The sequence below is a fragment of the Aquila chrysaetos genome, chromosome 20 (genome assembly GCF_900496995.4).
Source record: "Aquila chrysaetos chrysaetos chromosome 20, bAquChr1.4, whole genome shotgun sequence".
Taxonomy (NCBI): domain Eukaryota; kingdom Metazoa; phylum Chordata; class Aves; order Accipitriformes; family Accipitridae; genus Aquila; species Aquila chrysaetos.
The window spans coordinates 353,944-375,658 of NC_044023.1; the positions used below are offsets into that span (position 1 = coordinate 353,944).

A 21,715-nucleotide genomic window follows, 5' to 3' on the forward strand; every position below is an offset into this window, starting at 1 on the left:
ACTACACCAAACTGTTCTCAGCTGGATCTGATTGCCTGTACCTAATGAAAAGGGGTTTTTTGTAAAAGACAACATGCATTAATTTATGTGAAATTATATGAAAATCCCCAGCCATGCCACTGCTGGATCTGTATTCTTACTGTGAAAGGGAATCTGTTGAAGAATAAAGCACCAATAAGTCATTGCCTTTTATTGTTTTAAGTTAAGCAGTCGATATTGCCTCTTCTCTTTTTTCTATGCTACAGTACTGAATGAGGAGCCGAATGCACGTGTACTCCGGAACCGCGTTCATATGCTTATTTAAGAGTGTGCGTGTGTGCTTGCTCTGTGGGCAGGGATGGCAGGCTGTGTCTCTAGCACGGAGGGGTTGTCAGCCGGCAGCACACACTGAGACACTCAGTTTGGTGAGAGTTGTGGCGTAGCTGCCTAGCCTGAGCGTGTGCCTGGTGACCACGTCTCGGGTGTAGGGTAATGCATCTCCAGTCGCATCTTACTACTTCAAAGTGAGTTTTAAATTCTTTGAAGCAGGCGTTTCTTTAATCCCACTGAGAGAAAATCTTTCTTCCCTACACTAAGTATACCCCCACTCCTCCCATTTCAAATACCATTTGTTGCTGAATTTTTACATTTGTTCTTTCTTCTTTAGGATGGACGGAGCCCACGTCCTATTCCTCTACCTGGATATGAAGTCAGTTTACCAGGTTCTGGTGAGAAGTTTGAAGTGAAGCATGTTTTTAAGCTTTGCCAGTCCCAGCAAACTCTATATTTCAGTGCGGAAGATGAAGAACTGCAGATGAAATGGATGGAAATTCTCACCAAAGCAGCCAAAGGGGAAACTGAAGATACAGCTGAAGGACTCAGCAACCCATAGAGCAAGTTCCATTTAGTTTCTTTCCTACATGCTATAAATCATCACTTGAATTTGGTATTCATGGCACTTTGGAATCTGTATGGCTTTATATTTTCATGTGTCTGCATAGGAAATTCAGTGGTTTCTCTCCTTTTATTGTACATTTCTCACGTACAGTAGTTACCTGGCATATATTATGTTAAAGGAAAAGGTAGTTGTAGTTGGTGGTAGTGTCGATGCTGGTTTTAAAACAAAAGACAAGGAGAAAAGCATTAATTATAACAAAGGTAATGGAAAACCATCCATCTCTTGTTTTCCTAAATGTATATTTTCCAGTCCTTTTGATTGCTGTTCAGTGCAGGATGTGTATAGTCTGTGATTAGTTCTATAAATGCTGCCTTTTAAGTTAAATGTTGTAAAGGCTTGTGCTGGCCACTGACATTCCATTCTCTGTCCTCTCCTTCCTGGTAAAAGGTCTTTGTGAAGTGTGAGCAATGTACTGAGTATTTTCCCTTTGCTAAAACTATGTCTCTGCTATTTTGAGATGACCTGTTCACAAGACAAATACTGTAAAAGGGACTTCTAAAAATGACTGCAAACTGTGCAGAAAATAACATTAAGAAGCCTCATTGATTTTAAGCATTTATAATATTGTTTTGTTTTCTTTTGAAACCAATACCTTCCTTCCTTCTATTTGAACCCATTTTGATGTAAGTGAACAAACGTTTTATACTGCAAACTGGGTTGTGATCAATAAACAAGAACATTTTTAGTACACACAGTACAAAAAGGTGACTTTTTTGTTGTATTGGTTAATTTAAAAGTGACCTAGGATTTATTTATATAATTTGTAAATAATGTTTCATAAGTATTTTAAGAATTTTTAAAGGATCTCAGCTAATTAACAGGATTTAGCACATAGAATAAGAGATATTTGTATGAACTGAATTTGTAATTTAATTTTCCTGTTCACCTGTATTTGTCTTATTTTCAAACTTAAGTGCTTATCTATTTAAATAAAAATTCATGCAGTTAACTCCTGAGCCAGATTTCCAAGGCACAGCAAGCTTTAGGTCAACATTTAATGTAGGTTTAAAAAAAACAAACAAAAAAACAGAACAAACAAAAAAAAGGCATGTCTGTTCCTAGTGGTAGTAAGCATGTAGTACTGATAAAAATGAAATAAAATCTGTCACAGTACTGTATTTTTAAATGGTTTGGTTTAACTTTTGTTTCCTCTTCAGCCTTCTACATTTTCTGATATTGGTAGAAAGAAAGAGCTACTCCATACAGCCAGAGTTTGTTAGGATTGTTGAAAATTAGTGATCTACATCAGTGAGTATTTTTCTTACCTACAGAAAAGGATTTGGTTTTTTCCTTGTTTGGGGTTTGTTGGGTTTTTTTACTTTGGTATAATAAATCATATACCTGAAGTCCATGATGCTAAAAATTAGAAGCCGTGTATTTAAGCAGCTACTGGTAAAATTTCATGAGACTTGCATCTTCCCTCTTCTCCCTACCCACCCCCTCCAATCAGTTAGCATGAAAAAGGTTTCTTGCAGAGTAATTTTTATCAATAGTTTGTGAAAAGGAATTATTTTCCGTACGTGTTATTTCCTCTCTCAAGCTTCCCTGAAAATGTGATGATGTAGAATGCTTGCCTTGAAAATTTACTTATTTTGTAATATTTCTGGTTTGGGGGTTTGGGTTTTTTTGGTTGTGGGTTTGGGTTTTGGGGGGTTGGGGTTTTTTTTGGTTTGGGTTGTTTTTTCCTTTATTATTCCGCTTGCTTCGTTCTTTTTCTTTGTTACCAAGAGAGTAATGGGAAGGGAGAATGGTAAACCAAAACAAAATCGATGCATCTTAATACATTTTTCATTTGCTATTTTTATTAACCAAGAAAAAAAATTTAGCACGTTTTTTGCAATTTTTCTCCATTTTGTTCTTTTTTTATAACTATGTCACAATACACATCTAATGATTTTATATTCCTCAGTTCACCTTCTTTTAAAAAAAAAAAAATTATAAAAAATATTTGTAGTGTACCTGCAATGTTAACATCCCAGAGCTCTGCTCTTGTTCGATACACCATGAAAATGCTCAGCCTAGAGACTAAAATGAAACAGCTGATGGTGTTACAGATTGGGATCTCATTCCCTCAGTCATCGTCAGCAATATGACTGTTGTCCAGATCAGTGGTACTTCTCCAATAGACAGTATTATCTTCTTTCAAAGCCTGATTTAGCTCCTGGTGAAACTGAAGGAACAGTCTCTGTGGACCACAGTTGGAGCTGCATTGTACTGGAGTGAGCTAACTCTCATCATTTTTGAGACGTTATTCAGGCTTTGGATTATTCTTTCCTGTTCTTGGGACACATGTGTGTCATTGACATAAATGAATTCAGTGGTATGAAGGTTGAGAACATGATCCTGGGAGACGAATCTTTGAAAGCATCTGAACACACACCTTTTAAGAATACAGGGAATAATCACTGCAGACTTCCCTGAATACTGGTTAATTCATGTATCCTGCCACGTCAAGGAAATAAGCTGCTTTTTTTTTTTTTCTTTTCTTTTTTTTTTTTTTTTTTTAACCTTATGAACACAAAAGGCGGCCTGAGATGATTTTATCTAGTTCACATGATGAACAGACATGCCAAAATTGCAGTCAGCTAAGCCAAACAGGGGTCCCTGAGCTTCCAAAATCTGCATTCTCCCCATTTAGTTTTATAGCTGTGCAGTCAAATTCTAAACCTCAGTTTGTCCCTGGCTGGCAAATTGATGGGGCTTGGGAGTGCTCTGGGGAAAGCATCAGTAACTGTTTCCTCTCATGCAATGCTCTTCTCTGGGCATGTGGGTTTGATTACTGTCAGAATCAGGGTGCTGGTTACATGAAACTGTAGTCAGCCTCATTCTTATGTTCTGTTGATGAAACCAGAATATTTTATTTAAATGACCTGTTGAATGAAGAGTTGCTACTGAGAGACTCACGATATTGGTCAGTGGGATGAGGGAGATGGTGATCAGTCTTTAGTGTTGGAAAGCAAAAGATCCTGCAAAGACAGATGCATATGCTTAACTTAGTGGAATATCTCTATTGCTGTGTAGAGCACAATGTAAAGCATGTATAAAAACCTATGCAGTATTGGGACTAGCATAAGAAACAATTCAAATAAACTTTATAGGCATTTGGCTATAAAGAGCTTACTTCTTAGTTTTAACCTTTACTTTTTGTACTATCATTTCTGTCTGTAATATCTTACAGATCTATTAGATGTGTACTTACTCCCACAAATGATTGCATATGCGAAAGAGGGGAAATTTTACTGTGTTTTAGCTATTGTGTTCATATAGAACAGATGAATACAGTACAGAAACCTCCCAACGCTTTCTCTGATCATTGCATGGGTTTTCTGGTGAATTTGCATAGTTTTTGAAAATAACATGTCAGTTCAGACCAACCTTCTACACAAATGGATTTTTCATGAACCCAGAGTTGTATCTGGCATATTTGTCTCTGAGAGCCACAAGAAATATCAAGAAAGGTTTCTTATGTCTACGAAGTTTTGTTGCTCCAGTTGTCCTTCCAGTAAATCAGTTACATGAATGGCTCAATCATATGTAACAGTAGCTCGGAGGAGGGCGAGATAAATGTCAGGATTTTTTTTGAATGGTTTAGGAAAGGAGAAGGAGATCTCTTGCTTCTTGTACAGGACAGTGGATTTCCAGCATTTTGGCTGTTAATGGAGAAGAACTTATGTCAAATGATAAAGCTAAAAGTGTTACTTTATTCTGAAAGAACTATGTTATATTGTTTTTCGATCCAGCTCTGAAATTACTAGAGTATCTTTCTTCATTTATTAGGTTTGTTCAAAAAAAGACAATCAAGTCGTCAGTTTAACAGGCATTTATTTATAATGGCACAAAGTGAGCTCCAAGACATGAAGAGATAAATATTACCTTTTAGTAGATCTTATTCATGTGAAAGGCAGCAAGACTTGTTTCTTGTTCTTTGGGATGAGGAAACAAACAATTAGGGGTTTTCTTGCCTATTTTGCATCCTGGCATAGTTTCCCAGAAATGGCTGCCCACCAATACTGAAACTGTAGATTAAAGTTGGTGGTTAACCTATCTGACAGCCGCTTTGCTTCCCTCATTGTCTTTCACCAGCAGCATGGAACATTTAGCTGCTAAATATAAATGACTGCATATCCTGTAAACAAGCACCTTCCCTTTTTACATACCTACCATTTCTCTTTTTCTGTTCTTCAATCCATATGGGGCATGGCAAGGTTTTTCACTGGGCTTGCGCTTTTGTCTGGGTTTTCACTTGGCTGGGCACTCTACAGGCCCAGGGAAGCTTGGCGGAGTTGGGTGATTGCATTTTGCTGTAAAATGAAATAGTGATAAAACAGGCTTTTCAGAAAGCAGTTGCTGGCTGTCCTCGCAGATACTGTGTGATCTATGATCACCAGAGATTAGACTAGAGAAAGAATTTTTTTTGGTGTCTCTGAAATAGAGTTTTGGGGAGCTATAACCAGCTTATGTGGATGACTTGCTTAAATGCAGCAAAATAAACAGCTGCCTTAGAATTGCTGCTAGCATCAGCAGTGTAAAAGACTGTTACTTATACATGTCTTATCAAAGTGGTTCAAAATTCAGACAACAAATCCTCACCTGGAATAAATTATATTAACTTCATCAATGCATTTAAATGAGCCTAGGATCTGGCCTGCAATGTTGATTTGGTTTTGACTGACAGTAGATTTCAGAAAAGCCTTCCCTCTTCTCAGTATTTTTGGCCCCCCTACACTGTCTATGCTGTCCCGCCCTAAAGAAAGCTTATTTAAAAGCTAGTTTCAGAGCAGCGTGTGCATGCACTCATCAATGATGAGTCACGTTCAGCTTGATAAGGAAAAGAATGGAAAACCCAACAATTTAAAGAGACTCCATGTTCCTGTGTCTAGACTACACATGCTGCATTGGGAAGCTCTAATTTCCAAGTCCCAAAATTTGTTTGTCAAGTGGACCTGTTTTCCTTGCAATATTGAATAACTTCCCTGTGTTTCAGGAAGATGCTCTGCAGACATGGGAGTTTCTTGGTTCCCTAGTCAGATCAAAGGGATTTCATATGGTATGTAGCTAGTGTATTTAAGTCTGAAAAGGAATAATCAGTTATCCCAGCATTGCAGAGTGGGCAAGAATCTGGCAAGACTTTTACACTGTGATATGAGAATTAGCCATTTGCTCTGTAAGGTCTTGCACCATAGTGGTCTGTAACTTGCAAGAAGAGCTTAAACTGGAAAATACAATGTTATCCCACTTCTAGTGCTGAAAAAGATGCTTTCAAATTCCAAGCTGAAGATGGCAATGTTTGGTGTGAAACTGGTGACAGCAAGTACTAGCTGACTTCTAAATTGGGTAAGAATAATTAAACACTGTATATTGGCCTTGTACATGCATTATTAATTTCACTCACCACATTGGGCAGCACATTTTTGGTTTGATAAAGGGCCCAGTATTGACTCACATTATACTGAAGCTGTAAAGGGATCTCAGGAAGTTTTAATTTTCAGTACTTTGAAGTTGCCTGTGGTACTAAGTTATAGTAGTCTGGGTGCTTTGGGCAAATCTGGAAGTGTTGGGATGTGTCCACAGGCAGTCATGGATAGGAAGGTGTCTTAGGGGCTCCAGTGCCATTGTGCTGTTCATAGGGTGGACAGTCCATTTAATTTTTTCACAGGGAAAATTGCATATGGGGTTTTTAAAAGGCTTTTTTAATTACAATAAATGCTGTTGAAACCACATCATGGAGAAAGGGAACAACTCAGCAACAGAATTAAAATAAGAAAAACTTTGTACTGAAAACAATGTGAAAGGGAAATAAATTCAATGCATGTGTCGTACAACTCCTAGAGCTAGGTAGGACTTCAGGGGTATCAACAGCTGGGGAGAGGGAGCAATAATGTACTAGTTTGGGTAGTAAAATTGTGTATTCCAGGAGAGAAAATCTGAAGCCTATTCCTTAGGCTGTGCCAGAGACACCCATTGCTAAAATAATGCCTGATCCTGCACACGTCCAAGTCATCTAGAAAGAGCTAGACCTATTTGCAGAACTTGTGTGCCCAGAGAGAGGGTATGGACCACGTGCTCGTCAATTCATCTGAGGAAATCCCTTTTGATAATCAAGCTCCAAATCCCTCTGTTAATGAGTGTCAAGAAGCATCAAATTCTTGGAGTTCGTTGGCAAAAGGTCTCCTTGAAGTCATGTTAAGTGATGGTGTGAGACAGGATTGATTTAATCAACCATAACAGGCGTGTCTGTTTGGGTTTGTCAGTAGTGTATGACATACTGCTGTGTCCATGTGTGCTGTTGTGTATCAATAGGGAGGGGACTTGCCATACTGCTCTTGTTCATAAAAGCAATGCTTAAAGGTAAGTGGATGGTGCTCTCCTGTGAGCAAGTGAGGCGGGGGGACTTTGGACTGCATTTTATACAAAAGAAATCGGTCTGTGTTGTCTCTGTTAATGGAAAGGTTTCTGGCAAAAGGGAGATAGGGCATACCTGTAATCATCTTATAGTCATTGCACAAAATGAGACAGTGGAGAATAACTTCCTCAGTTATGTGGATCTGAATCTTCCCTGGAGCAGCTTCATCCTGTGCACCAAGTATGTATCGCAATGCTTGTGGAGAAGGGGATCAAATTAAACATCTGCAGACAACGGATATTCTGAATGTGGCCCAATTTTTAAGTCTTTAGTTTTGCAGTGTAATGTTTTTCAAGTAATTTCGGGAGAGGGGGAGAGGGTTGAATGGGTTTTGCTTAAAAAGGTAAATTCATTTAAAAAAAAAAAAAAAGTATGGTCTTGCTCCCACTTTGATTATCTAAAGAGTTACAACAGCAAAGATTTCTGCCGTAACCTAATAAAATGGAATCATTATAGGACGTTATCAAATACATTACAGGTAGGGATTTGAGAGAGGGGAGTAGTGCAGGTGCTTTTGCTGAATTAATGGTTGTGTACTTGTGCGTGACTTTGGAACCGAGGAGTGATTGGGCCCTGGTAACACACAAATTCATGCCTGTGCAGGACCATAGCTACAATTCACAGGGCACAAGCGGGAGTAGGGTTGCTTTGATAACTCTGCACTAGCAGCCCTCCTTCTCCTGTCCTTACTTTTTCCAGTTGTCATGCTGTGTCCAGAGCTATTGCAGTAGTTGGTGACTGTATAAATAGACAGCCAGAAGGGAAGAGCCCTCATGGAGCCTTTGTGTCCATAGCGAGGGCTTCAGGCAGTCCAAGGAGGGAGAGTACTAGAGCTGGTGATAACGCATGACCCGAGTTCCCAGATACACGTTTTAGCATAACATTAGGGAATATATTGCAAGGTAAGAAACCACAACGTGACTGTTGTTTTCTGTAGTCTGGTTATCATCCGCAATTACTAGAAGCTTGCATGATTTTTTTTTTTTAAAGCAGCAAGTCCCGGGGGATGTGAAAGAAAGGTCAATAAATAATACAAAGAGAAATGGCTAGGGAAGAGCTGTTGTTAAGTTAAACAGAAAAAAAAAGAAGAGATCCTGAGGACAGATGCTTACTGAAAAAAACCCCAGTGTATTTGCCTTTGTGAAGAAGCTTTTCCCCTTTGTTCCAGCCATTGAAAAGAGCCATTTCAGCCCAGTCGTGCCCTGGGGGGAGGTGGGTAATTCTGGCCCCAAGCAAGTTGTAAATCTCAGAGCAATTTCATAAGAAGGTGTGTTTTACTAGCTGTTTTCATGCAGAGGGCACTGAGGTGGTAGGCACCAATTAATGTAGTAGAAGGTTAATTAGACACACAAAACCATTTAGAGGAACATGGCATTTCCTGAAGAATTTCCATTTTCATGCCACCTGCTTTCCTGTCCTATCCTTTGGATGTACCTAATAGCTTTTGTGTTTTTCAAGCTCATCCTTTTTCCTATGTCTGTGGATCACCTTTCCTCCCTTCGAAATTCTACTTTAAAGGAAATATGTTGTATAGCCTTATTTGCATGTTTGGTTGAAGGGAAAAATACCAGCTGGAAGCGGGAGCAGGACATACTTACTCTGAGCTGGGGCTGAATATAAGTCTTCAGAAGCATACCACATTAAAACACTCATTTTCTTACAAAGTAGCATTTGATGTGCAGTGAGTACACAAAGTCGCATTAAAATGTGCTTAGGCTCTGTGACTGCAGTATAATGCAGGGAGATGCAACCTGTCTTCTGGTGGAGCAGCATAATTTTAATCAACTCATTAAATACAGTGCCGTTGTCTCAGGTGTGTTTTAGAGCTGGTCCTAGGATCTGTTTCCTATGCCTAGGGGCCAAGTTTCAGGGAGCAGTGCTCCCTTGGTTCCTCAAAAGCAGCCTCTGATCTTACTCCCTTCTTCACCTTTCCCCATCTGCCTTTTCTTGTTCATCTTTTGCCATCCTTCGCTATTGTTGCTTAAATAGGGGCCACATCTGGTGATGGTGACTGACTTTTAAAACTCTTTCTAAATATAAAAAGAAGACAAAAGAGGAAGATGGTGCCTTGCTGAGCTAAGAGCTGGAGCCCTCTCTGAGAAGGGAAAGATTTTCTGAGCAGGGACTGATAAAACCATGGTGCTCCCCTAGGCAAAACTTGGTTCCTTTAAAAATAAGTAAGTCACAGCAATCTGAACAAATATGAAAAAATGTAAATTTGCTGATGAGACAAATCTAGAAACAAAGATGATGACAAAGGTCTCTAAAACATGCCACATTTTTGCTAGGCTGCCAAGTGGGGGAGAAAATGGCATTCTAGCAACAAAACAGTGGAGAAGAGGCAATAAACATCTTCAGGATAAGCAGGAGCACACAGAAGAATGCTTCCATCCCCTTTGGGCCACCCACTTTTCTTCGCTTTTATTTTCCCTCTGCTTCGTCTTAGTTCTTTCCCCCATCACAGCAAACGGTTTACTTCCCAAACCTCCTTTCTTGTCATTTGCCCTCTCCCTGTCCCTGTGCTGCTCCTGTGCTTGCTGACAAGTGAATGTCCTCACAGGTCTTCCAAAGCTCCCTTCCACCAGGTAGTGTTTGCTCCTCAGGTTGACTGATTCAAGTGATATGTGGTGCTGGTTTATATTAAGAAATGAGCCCCTGTTCATTAAACATGCCCTGTCATTGCTAATGAGGTCTCAAATCAACATCTTGGTGACAAATACCTGATGCTGGTCCCTGCCTCAAGCCAACACAAGTGCTTAACCACACTGTGAAACAGGAACTCCTCCTGCTGAAAAATAACTTTTTTCTCTTTTAACCTGGATTACTTTATGCCTGATGCTGCCACCGAGTATTCTTCTATTTACTCCTACTCTCCCAGCAACACTAAGTAGGAAAGAGGAATATATGGCTGACCTCTGCAGGGTGTTAATATTTTATGGGCCATAATCAGCTGAGCTTTTGTGGCTCACAGTGCAATGTCTTAAAGTTTTACTTTCCAGCAGAGGACTATTAACCACCTTGTAGCCACAGTGATGCAAAAGCCAGTAGTTCAGACAGAACCTGCGTCCACCCCTGCTCCAGCTGAGGCACCGCACTTTGGAGACACTGGCTGAAATGAGGGCAGAATGGTTTGGGGTTTGTATTTGGGGGCTTTGTTCCCACTCCCCTGAAGAGGCTGTGGAGATGGTAACCTTCCACTCTGATGGGCAATTGCAGTAACTTCATCCACCTGCATCATCAACGGCAACCATGTGCACCTTCCTGAGGTCTAAGTCTCTGGAGACTTAAATTCAATGCCAGTTCCCTTCCCACATCTTTTGTGTCTATGCCCACAAAATAATGGCTCGCAAATTAGTGTGAGCTTGGTAATGAGCTCGCCCTGGAAAGCTGAGCTGCTGAGCAGCACCTGGCTGAAGGAAGAGCCTCGACAGTGCTGTGGCTTGAGTGCCTGTGGCCAGAAGCAAGATGTGCTCACAAAGCTGGCAGCTTCTAACTGATGCTAACTGGTACTCTCCATCTCAGTACTGTGATATTCACACCCATAATTACAATAACTCTGAAGAATTTCCACTGGATGCCTATAAATCATTTATTATTCAGCAGTGTCATCCTTGAAAATGAGTAGTTGCTGGATTTTGGGGTTTGTGTTTTGACAGTGGATTTATTTTTTCAAATTTATGGATTTACCCTACTTTGATCTAGTGAGAACCAACAACATCTTGTTTGGCTATTAATCACAACCAGCCCACCGTGCAAACTGTGACAGGCTGTTTAATCTCAATCTCTTCTATTTTTATGTTTCAATCACCAAAGTCTATAAAAATAAATCAGAGGCGTGCCAGTTCTGCATAGTAAAGCTGAAAGTAACTGGCTGCAGTTCAGGCTCCTGGTGGGGGCTCAAGGGACCATGAATGAAGAGAAAATGAGAAGCCCTGGCTGCAACTGGGAATAGTGTGGGAGACAAATGAGATGTGTAGGGGTAAGGGTGTGCATCTCCCTTCTGTCTGCCTGGAGCGTTTCCTATGGCTCCTGCGAATTCACACGCCTGATCAGTGACATTTACCTAGCACTTTATATATGCCCACTCACCTCAGCTTATGTCCTAAAACTGTATCCAATTTGGTCCTCTAATTAAACCTGCATTTGATGCAGCCTGTGATGCTGTTGCTGGGTTCCAAGAGCACCGCCGGCCGAGAGTGGCCCAAGCTGGGGAGGTTGCACGGCCATCCTTGCCTTGTCCCTCGGCCACCACTTCTGTCCTGTTGGCTAGAGAGGGTCATAGAGCAACTGTGCTCCCTCAACAGGGGTTTTGATGCTCACCTTCAGCGTGCTGTTCTAGGGAAAGGAGAATCATCACAAAAGTGAGTAATAAATGAAAACGTGTAAGATTTCCAGCCTATTACTCATTTATGAGTCATAGAGTTGTTTCAGGTGCTGGTATTTTCTTTGTTTTGCACCAGACTATGTTCTTGAATGTTGCTGTCTCATGAGCTCACTGATCATGGTATCTCTGTCCAGGAATTGCCAATAATCTAAACAAGTGATTTCTAGTAACTGTCAACAATCTTTAGGTTTAATTACAGCCATTAGCACTTTCTTTAATGGCAGACTTAGTAGAGCGTTCTGCACAAGTATCGGATAAATTGAAAAGAAAAGAAAAAAAAGAAAAGGAGCTGGCAGTGGGAAGGATAATAGCTATAATTAAAAAGTGTGAAGCTTTGTTTTGCATTCTCTTTCTAAAAGACTTGTCTGTATACACTGTACATAATGAAACACTAATTCAGAATGCAATTTAGGTTGAATTTATTTCCAGTGGACTAGAAGAAATGAACACCATCTTTTCATAAACAGAGCTAGACTTCAGTCTGTAGTTTAGCCTCACCAGTTTTGTAGCTGTTTAGCATTTACACAAAGAACATGCTAAGCCCGTCCACAGTAAGTCCTTGAATTTGGTGCTCCAGTGGCTCTCTTCAAGCTTCCCTTTGTGCATCAAGGTTGTTGCAGAGAGTTTTTTGGTTTGGGTGGATTAACTCACAGCTACTGTAAAGTTCGAATAAGATCTATAAAGGCTGCTTTAATCACAAACAATCTGTATCCTTCTGGAGAATGCTGCAAACGGTATGTTTAATAACATTTTTAATAGACCCAATTGCCCATTATTAAGAAATGCATCAATATAATGCTGCTTTTGGTTAATGCACAATGCAGGGAGTAGTGCAGGCTGCTCACAGTGATAACAGACTGGACTAGGAGAGGAAACAGTTGTTCTGAACCCTGTGGTTCACGTTAAAATAATGGGTTTGTTTTCTGAAATAGGGGGAAGTATCTCCATTTCCCTTACTTATGTTTTCACAGTTTGAAACCATATCCTGGCTGCTTAGAAATCCAGCGGCAAAATTCCCATTGACCTCTCTTTAGACCTGTTTTTCCTTTGTCAAATACAATTTTTTTCCTCACTAGATTTGTAGAGTTGGGTTTTGGGGGTTATTTTTGCATATTATTCATTGCACCTTTTAAATTCCCCAGCCTAGCAAAGTGAACGCTTAACTGTAAGGATAAATATTCTCAGTCAATAGAATTACTAACCTGCATAGGGTTAAACACACACTTCAGAATATCAGTGGAGCAGTCCAAGTGCCAGTGTTGCCTATGAGCAAGCCTTAAGAGCAGCCCAAACCTCTCTCTGCCCTTTTCAATCCCTCATATAACTTTGGACTAAATTCCGTATTTACTTGTTTCCTTGCAAGCCCAGTGAATTGGCATGGGGAGAGCAAATGCAGCGTGCTCAGTCCCCCGGCTGCTCCTGCCACCTTCCCTGGCCCCAGGGAGTGAGGTGAGAGTCTGCTTGGGGATGGTCAGAGCCAGATAGAGGAGTGAAGTGTGGTTTAAATAAATCCAAAAACTCCAAATAGCTCTCCCTCTTCTTCATTTCTGAATTTCTGTTCTGATGGGATAAGCTGGGAACACTTCTTTTTTTTTTTTTTTTTTTTTTTTTTTTGCTTTTAAAAAGATAAAAAAACACCTCACTTTCCTCATTGGCAAGTTCTGGTGTTTTTTCTCCCCACTGGGGAAACTAAAAACATAAAATAAAAGCTAGTAGATGTTTTCCCAGACAGTCTTTCAGAGCCTGAAAAGAAGTGTAGAGCCAGCCATGTACTCAGCTGGTTGCCTACAATTCTAGAAAATTCACAGTTGCAGTAAGAGCAGCCCAAATAATCCTGCAAATTCTGTACATGCCTGTAATAAGCTGCGAGGTGTATGAAATTTAGTCTGAGGTTGAAGCTGAGCTCCTTGGACAATTTGTCTTTCAAGTTCCTTTCACATATAAAGCAAGAGCCCTGATCTGAGCATTGTACGTCCCACAGATTTACACCACCCTTAGGGATGGAATTTATTACCAGTTCAAACAAAAATACAGAAACAAGAACTCGGAGATACTCTCTCTCCAGTGCCTATCTAGCAGCCCCTCATTGCAGCTGTCTGCAGGAGACACCCAGCCGCCCCTTTCCCTCTTACCTCTGCTAGAAATAACAAGGTGCATTCACAGGAGCAAGGCAGTCGGCGTTATGGGATCAGAGTGACCTGACAGCAGACCCTGCAGTCATGAAGCAGGGTAGGAACCGGCGTACATCTTTCATGCCTTCGTCTGGTACAGCTCTGGGACATGTGATTTGGGTTTGGATCAGCAGCCTTCCTCAGCACACGGCCTGCCATGTGTGCTTTTGAGTTGCTCAGTAAGGAAGAAAGTCCTTTTTTTTCCCTGGGGAATATAACTTTATTTTACTGAACAAGCCCACGGGGAAGCATATGATCAAAAGGAGAAAAAATGCTAATGGGTAAATGAATAATATAATGCATTGTTTTACAAAGATGCTTCTGTGCAACTCTGGACTTAAAACTCTGAAATGACCAGTAAGAACTTATCAGAGTGTCTTCCTGTAAGTGTGTGGGTTTTATGGATTTTAGGTTTTTATTTCTAATTCTCTGCAGCACAAAAATGGGCATTTTGTCACCTCCTTGCCAGCACTCGCAGTAGACGTTTGCTGGCCAGGTTTGTTTGAATGATAATGCCAGTTTTTTTCGGGAACAAAAGTGGGTCAGCCAGATCTAGAAAAATGCACGTAAATAAACCTTGTCAACTCTCTACCTCTCCGTGTTGTACACGACAGCCTTGTGCCAGCAATGCCTACCTTGCTTGCCTTGTTGTGCGGCGTCATCCCACCGTGGAGGTGCAGAAAGTCCTGTGAACTGCCTGCCAGAGGTTGCCCCTGGTATGTGTATTATTTGGCTCGAACCCTATGAACCTTTTTCTTCAAGTACCTCTGGAAGGGTTTTTGAGGTTCCTTACACCCGCTCAGGTGGCGAGTTGCAGAGCACCACACCACGATCTCTGCCTGAATTCGCCCTGCCTCTCTTTCCAGTACAACCAAGCAATGGGAATGGTGCTTCCTCATCCAGTCTACGTGGCAAACCAGACTTGATGAACAACTTGATTAACTCATCACACATCTCAGACCTTCAGCAGCTGAGCAGATGTTGTAGTGGAGGGCACAACAAAAGCTGGGTTCTTTTTCATGTCATTTTTCTTTCCTTGACAGTGCAGCTGTGCTCTGAAAAATGAAGGGTTGGGGGGAGAGTTGCCCCCTCTTGCTCAGTAGGTCTGCTCCCCGTGTGTGAACCCAGACTTCTGGCTTTAGCAACTCAAATACGATTTTACTACATGTACTCCTCATTCCCTCTCCTCAGCAGAGCCAGTGCTGTAGCGCTGGCAGGAGGGGGCTGCAGCACAGCAGAGCTCCTGGGGGGATCCAGTCCTCCCACCTGTGCATGCTGCTTGGTAACACTCTCTATCTTTCTCTATATTAATTTTTGTTTCAACACCACTGCGGAAGGAAGAAGATCTTTCTCTGTCCTCTAGCCAAGCAAAGACCAGTTCCTCCTAACAGCATCTGCTACATTTAGACATGCAGGAAAACCCAGATTCATCTACCATTTGCACTATGTGCAAGTGTGGAAGACTGTGAAGTGATTACGTTAGGACAAATATGATAGGAACAATATTGCTGAGGTTTTCTTCACGTAAATACAAGTTCTATACTGCAGAAGTCTTACAAATACTTTATTTGTATTTTTTATGACTGTTTTATTTTTATAGCTGGCTCTAAGTAGACATCTACATTTAAAATTACAGGATTAAAGCAATTCTTTTCCTTGGGGCAAACTTGAACTGAAGCAATGCATTCATATTTAAAATAAATACTAAATATTCAGAACCTTGTGGCAAACTGTTAGACAAGAGATTTGGTTTCCCTTATGTTATTATCTTCACCACTGTTAATAATGCCTCTTCTTATCTCTTCTCAAAGCCACGCTACTGAAATTGAATTGTATCGCCAAATATATCTGATGTCAGTATGAGTCAAGGTAGGAAGCACAGGCACTGCCTTTTTCATTAACCTTTCCTATAATCTACTACATTGTCGGGTCTTTTTTTTGTAAGGGTAGTTGTATCTTTTCAGAAAACTACTCCAAAGAAAGCAGATGAGTTTTACCAGTTGTCACAGGAGTTGACCAAGGTAGAGCATCATTTGTGCTGCTTTGCTGACACAGAAAACCCATTCATTTTATAATTACAAGCTAGAAGATACAGCTTTTTTGATATGTAGATTTTTCACTTATTCCAAGTATTCAAAGCATTTTGGAGAGGGAAGTGCTTGATTATGAGTTAACTTTGTTTTAGGCAATGTCTCTGGAAACAAATCATTCTGGGAAATCATCACGAAGGCTTAACGTGGGTCTAAGCAGGTCTTGCTCAACTGGAGGGTTGGCATGGTGTAGTGGAGTAGGTTGGAGAAAGAGGCCAGAGAGTGCCAGTTTCTCTACCTGTTTCCAGCCTGCTCAGTGACTTGTGACAACTCTTCTGGTCTTTACTTACTCTTCCTCCTTTTACCTCTTTGTTTTTGAACACGGACCCTCTGGTTTGCCTCTGTCTCTAGGTTGTCTACCGTTATGTGCCCCAACAGCACCAAGCATGAATGGTCTAGGATCTTGGTTGGAGTCCTTCGGTGCTATTGCATGTAAATTTAAATCTAGCCACAAATCCAAGTTAGGTCATTAACGTAGGGGATGTCTAATACACTAGATTTCCTACTGAGTGCTGACAGTCCATTTAAAGGTGGGAGAAAAGCTTTGCTCTATGTTTACAGAAAGAAGACTGAGAATTGTCTGCTTATCTGATTGAAGAACTGTGGAAACCATGTCAGTTCACTCTCAAAATATCCAAATGACAAACCCTACTTTACAAAAACCTTTTATGGCTTCTTTTGTTTTTCTTTTAATCTTATAATGAACTGCTCCCGTTGCTTGCTAGTAGGCAAAATCTATTCCCTATGAGGTTTCCTTGCTTAGTGTTCCTGTTATTGCAACCAAATGCACTGAGAAATGCAGCAGGAGACCTGGATCTCATTTACTGTGCCTTCATTAATAGAATCCTTTGGGGAGGTGCATTCTAAACAAATTGAGGGAAATATGCTTAATGAAAATGAACATATTAACAAAGCAACGTACAATAATGCAATAGCAAAGCACCCTCAGAGAAAGGACACACGCTATGCTTTTGTAGTAGAGTCTATCTTGGTCTGCATTGATTTCCTGTACCAAAGAAACCAGCACAAGGGGCCCAGAGCACAGTGCTGCCTTCTTCTTCTGAGAACATCACTGCAGTTCTCTGGAGGTTTGTCATAAACCTACAGCAGCATCTAATTTTGTCCAGATAAAAGGGTGTAGGGTCAGGACCTTAGTTTCATTCTTTCTTCATCTTTTGTCATTTGGAAGGAAGTGGGAGCTTCCAAAGCTGAAGAAATAGGAGTCACTGGCAGTATTTGCCATAAAATCTGTAAGCTTAAGACTTTCCTTTGTCCTAAAATCTGTTCTTCTGAGAACAGCTTGCTTCTGTGCAGAGGGCTAGCACAGGGATTAAGCATCACATAAGTCCTACTTATGCCTTCATATTAGTGCATAAATAAGAGTTAAGCTGCTAATAGCCCCTTTCCAGCTCTCTGCATAGAGCTGAATTTTATATTCTGGCCATGATAAGACTAGAGAAAAAATATAGTTGTGGCAGCAGCAGTCAAGTTTAAACAGGGGACTGAATTTAAATGAAGTGGGGATTCAGAAGTGCGATAGCCATAGCTGAGATGTCCTGACATCAAGTACGTTTCAGAAATGATGCCGAACACAGGCAATAAGTCAGCAACCTTCTCTGTGTGTGAGGTACATGGTCTGTTGAGCTGCACCAACAAACCATTTCCACTTTGCTGGTTACAACCGTGAAGTAAAATACATCAGGTCTTTGTGATATGGGCTGACAGATCAAGGCCATCAGGCCCTACCTGCCTCAGAGTCACAAAATATCTTTTCTGAGCGTGGTTGGTGCAGAATTAAACCAAGCTGTGGTGTTCTGAGTGCTCAAGTACTGCTGGATCCCAAAATACTGCTGTGCCTGGGAGCTAAACATCTTGGATTTGTGACAGCTTGCTCAGTTCTTCCCAGCAGCGGTTAGGTGAGGCTCTCCTTTGACTAGCTGCTTATCCAGGAGTTGCTGTCTCTTTCTGAGGTGCCCATCATCTCCCTTCTTCACTTAATTAAACTGATGTCGGTCATTTTTTTTTCTTTTTTTCTAAATTGAGAATCACAGATTAAGGGGTTGGAACAAAACCGGTTTTGTTTCAGGAGGCATTCATTAACAAATCAATTAGGTTTACTTAATATCATTCCAGTGCAATTTTCAGTCTGAGTGCTTTTCTATTAATTTTCCTATTCTGCTAAAATGAAGTGTTAGGCCAGCAGAAAGAAGAGTTGGCAAAGGCAAAAACACAAACAAGGGAGCTGCCAAGTGCAAGGGGAGAAGGAAGTGACAATGCAAGCAGACATGGTGAGTCTTCAATTATTTATTCCCTTCCCTAGACATGGGACGGACTTTGGCAGGTGTCTAATTCAGGACATGATGACAAGCATGGTGATGAGCCTGAAGAGTAACATGCACTCACGGCTCGGAGAGTCAACAGCACGCCAGGAATGAGCCAGCTCCAACTGGATTCTCTCTTCTCCACCTGCATTTGGGCCTTTAGTACTGTGCAAGTGATAACCGAGCTCTTCATACCCATGCTGTGATCTCTGTGGCTTGGACAAGACCCGCTGTCAGCACCAAGACTGCAGAAAATCAAATCAGTCACTGAAGAGGTTTTTTTTCCAAATCACTGTCACCACTTAAAAAGATGAAGGAAGAATGAGAAATGGTCAGTGTAGAAGTTACTTTTTTGCTAAATGGCCTTTGCTAAGTGACCTTTTAATACCTCTGGCCCCCAATTACTTGAGGGTATCCACACGATCTGATATAGTGTGTGCGGGGTCCAGAGGGGCTTGGGCAGGTACAAATCTTACGAGAAATGGGAAACAGTAAGATGGATGGTCCTTATCTGCTGTGGCCCCTGGGGACCGTCAGCACAGGGTAATCTGGGCCAGGTTTTGATAGAGGCCAATGGGACTCATTCATTCAGCTGGATTATTTAGTATTTACCTTAATCTGTTACAAAATGCCTGGATTTCAGTGCGCTCATTTGGTTTATTCATTCTCCAGCCTCTGTGTTGGCTACTAGGGGGGTACACAAGGCTCATTTGACTTTTTTTTCAAAAAGAGAAGAACAAATCTGAGGTTTTAAGAGAACTAATGCCACCATTTCAGAGCTTCATTGTGAGGGAGTGCGGGCTTCTGCTAAATCTGAGCAACGCAAGGCCCCACGAGGTGAGCACAATCATGTATGTAACTGTAATAGCCCCTGTATGTAAAACTGCTTCTAAAGACAGCGTGTGGCAGGGGGGAATGTGAGTCCCAAATCTTTTTTCCTGCGCTAACGAATTGCCTTGTTACCGATGGATGCTTACAGCCGCTTCAGAGAGGAAGACGACAAAGCTCTGAATTTCTTGTTTGATACTGGAGCTGTTTGGAGAGAGAAAATACAGTAGGGCAGTGTCGTGGTTTAACCCCAGCCAGCAACTAAGCACCACGCAGCCGCTCACTCACTCCCCCCCCACCCAGTGGGATGGGGGAGAAAATCGGGAAAAGAAGCAAATCCACGGGTTGAGATAAGAAACAGTTTAATAGAACAGAAAAGAAGAAACGAATAATGATAATGATGACACTAATAAAATGACAACAGCAATAATGAAAGGATTGGAATGTACAAATGATGCGCAGTGCAATTGCTCACCACCCGCCGACCGGCACCCAGCTAGTCCCCGAGCGGCGATTCCCCGCCCCCACTTCCCAGTTCCTATACTGGATGGGACGTCATATGGTATGGAATACCCTGTTGGCCAGTTTGGGTCAGGTGCCCTGGCTGTGTCCTGTGCTAACTTCTTGTGCCCCTCCAGCTTTCTCGCTGGCTGGGCATGAGAAGCTGAAAAATCCTTGACATTAGTCTAAACACTACTAGCAGCAACTGAAAACATCAGTGTTATCAACATTCTTCTCATACTGAACTCAAAACATAGCACCGTACCAGCTACTAGGAAGACAGTTAACTCTATTCCAGCTGAAACTAGGACAGGCAGTGAAAATGAGGAATGTGTCTTTATTTTCATTATAAACATCTTTACAGGTGGAACAAAGTAATTACTGTACAGGAGCACACTGGTGCTGTGTTTGTGCCAGTCCCCCTTCTCTGACAGTAACGTGCAGATGAATCCAGTGGATTTGAGAGGCAAGCACTGGTATCAGCCCAGGGCGCAAAACATAGCCAGGCGAGGAACCTGTCTCCAGCTGTGGCCAAGAGCAGATGTGAAGGAGCATCTAGGGATGTGCTCTAGTGCAACTGCCAGCCACCTGACGCTCAAAGATCCCATGCTAGAGGTTGTATCTGGCCTTTAGTAGCCCCTTAGAGCATTTTTGTCCTAGAACCTAGCCGATGGGGGTTTTTTCATGGTATAATTTAAATTTTTTTTATATGCACAATATCCTGTGTCAAAGAATCTTACAGCTAAACTCCACTTTAGGTAGAACATACCTTCCTTCTTCTTGAGGTGCCCACTGGCACCTTCTAGGCCTTGTCTGGGGAGCAGCACTGAACAGCACCCCCTTAACCTTCCCCAGCCCCCAGGGTTGTACGGAGCTCCCTTGGAACGTCCCGGGTGTCTCTCGTTGGGGCTGAAGAGTCTGGCCTGCTTACTCATCCCTTGCTGGGAAGCTCTGATCACATTTGCTTCCTCTCTTCAAATCGCCTTTCTTTGAAGCTGCTGCAGTTGAATAGTGTTCTTTTTGGAACCACGTGGGGCAGGGCCAGGGCAGGGGAAGGGGCAGGGGCTGGGGCTGCTACACGTTGTCGCAGGCGGCTCATCACTGGTTTATATTGTGGCGTGATGCCCGTTTCTGGTTTTTCTCCTCCTTTCCAGGGGATTTCTTGTATCCTATTTGTAAATATAACCTCCCCAACATTTGTTAACATTTCCAGTCTGACCTCAGTTACTCCATTTAAAACGGGCACCAGTGTTTGTCGGGGGGGTGGAGGGGGAAATGTTCATATACCTTCGTGACCCCTGCATGCAGCCTGCTGGCTGAGAGCTCAGGGGGTACAACAGTCTGCTGATATGAGGAAAGAGAGTAAAAAAAATTGCTCCTTTTGATGTTCTGCAGTCTATGAAGTGTGGGAAGTACTTTAGAAGTCACCGGCTGACTGCTGCGATGGCCTGGGTGACTTTCTATTTTTGCTTTTCTGTCCCAGACTGCTTGTGTCTGGGGCAAAGAATATTTTCCCTCTTCAGCGTCTTGTGCCATTTTGACAGTCTTGATCAATAGTGATATCTCAGCACTTTGCTGGTTGGCGTTATTTCCTTTGTTCAGTCCCTTTAACAAGCTACAAGAAGAAATATTAACCAATATCAGCTGCAGGCTTTTTTGAAGTTGATACTAGGCTTCTGCTTGTGTATCCTTCAAGTCCTGCCCTTTGCTAAAAGAACAAATTGATGATGTTGCAAAGCATCTGTGCAATTATATTTGAATACACCACTTAGAGGCTGTGACAAATCCATTGCATGAAGTGAAAAGGGCAAAAGGTTAAAATAAAAATCGCTTAATAAAATGAATCATTGCAGTAATCCATTTAAAACTGCAGAAGGGGAAATGCAGCACTGTGAAAAACACTGAGCATTCACCATAAAAGAAAAATCTTTATTTGTAAAAATGGACAGTGGGCAGCTCCTTGGCTGGTACAAATAGATGGATTTAGTTACAACTCCATCTGTTAAATTAGCTGAGGATCTGACCATATACTTTTGTTTGATCTTTAAGCATGAGATCATTTCTGCCTTCTGCCAAGCTC

General features: G+C 41.6%; 1 protein-coding gene across 7 annotated transcripts in view; it reads left to right on the plus strand.

Annotated features, from left to right (window-relative positions):
* Positions 1–2,055, plus strand: part of FGD3 (FYVE, RhoGEF and PH domain containing 3) — a 117,113-nt gene extending 115,058 nt beyond the window's left edge. For all 7 annotated transcript variants that reach the window (XM_030043477.2, XM_030043476.2, XM_030043481.2 and 4 more), the window contains exon 19: positions 647–2,055. In XM_030043477.2, coding sequence (XP_029899337.1) covers positions 647–871 — 225 coding nt within the window. In that variant the 3' untranslated portion in view covers positions 872–2,055. The remainder of the gene's footprint in view (positions 1–646) is intronic.
* Positions 2,056–21,715: the final 19,660 nt, after the last annotated feature.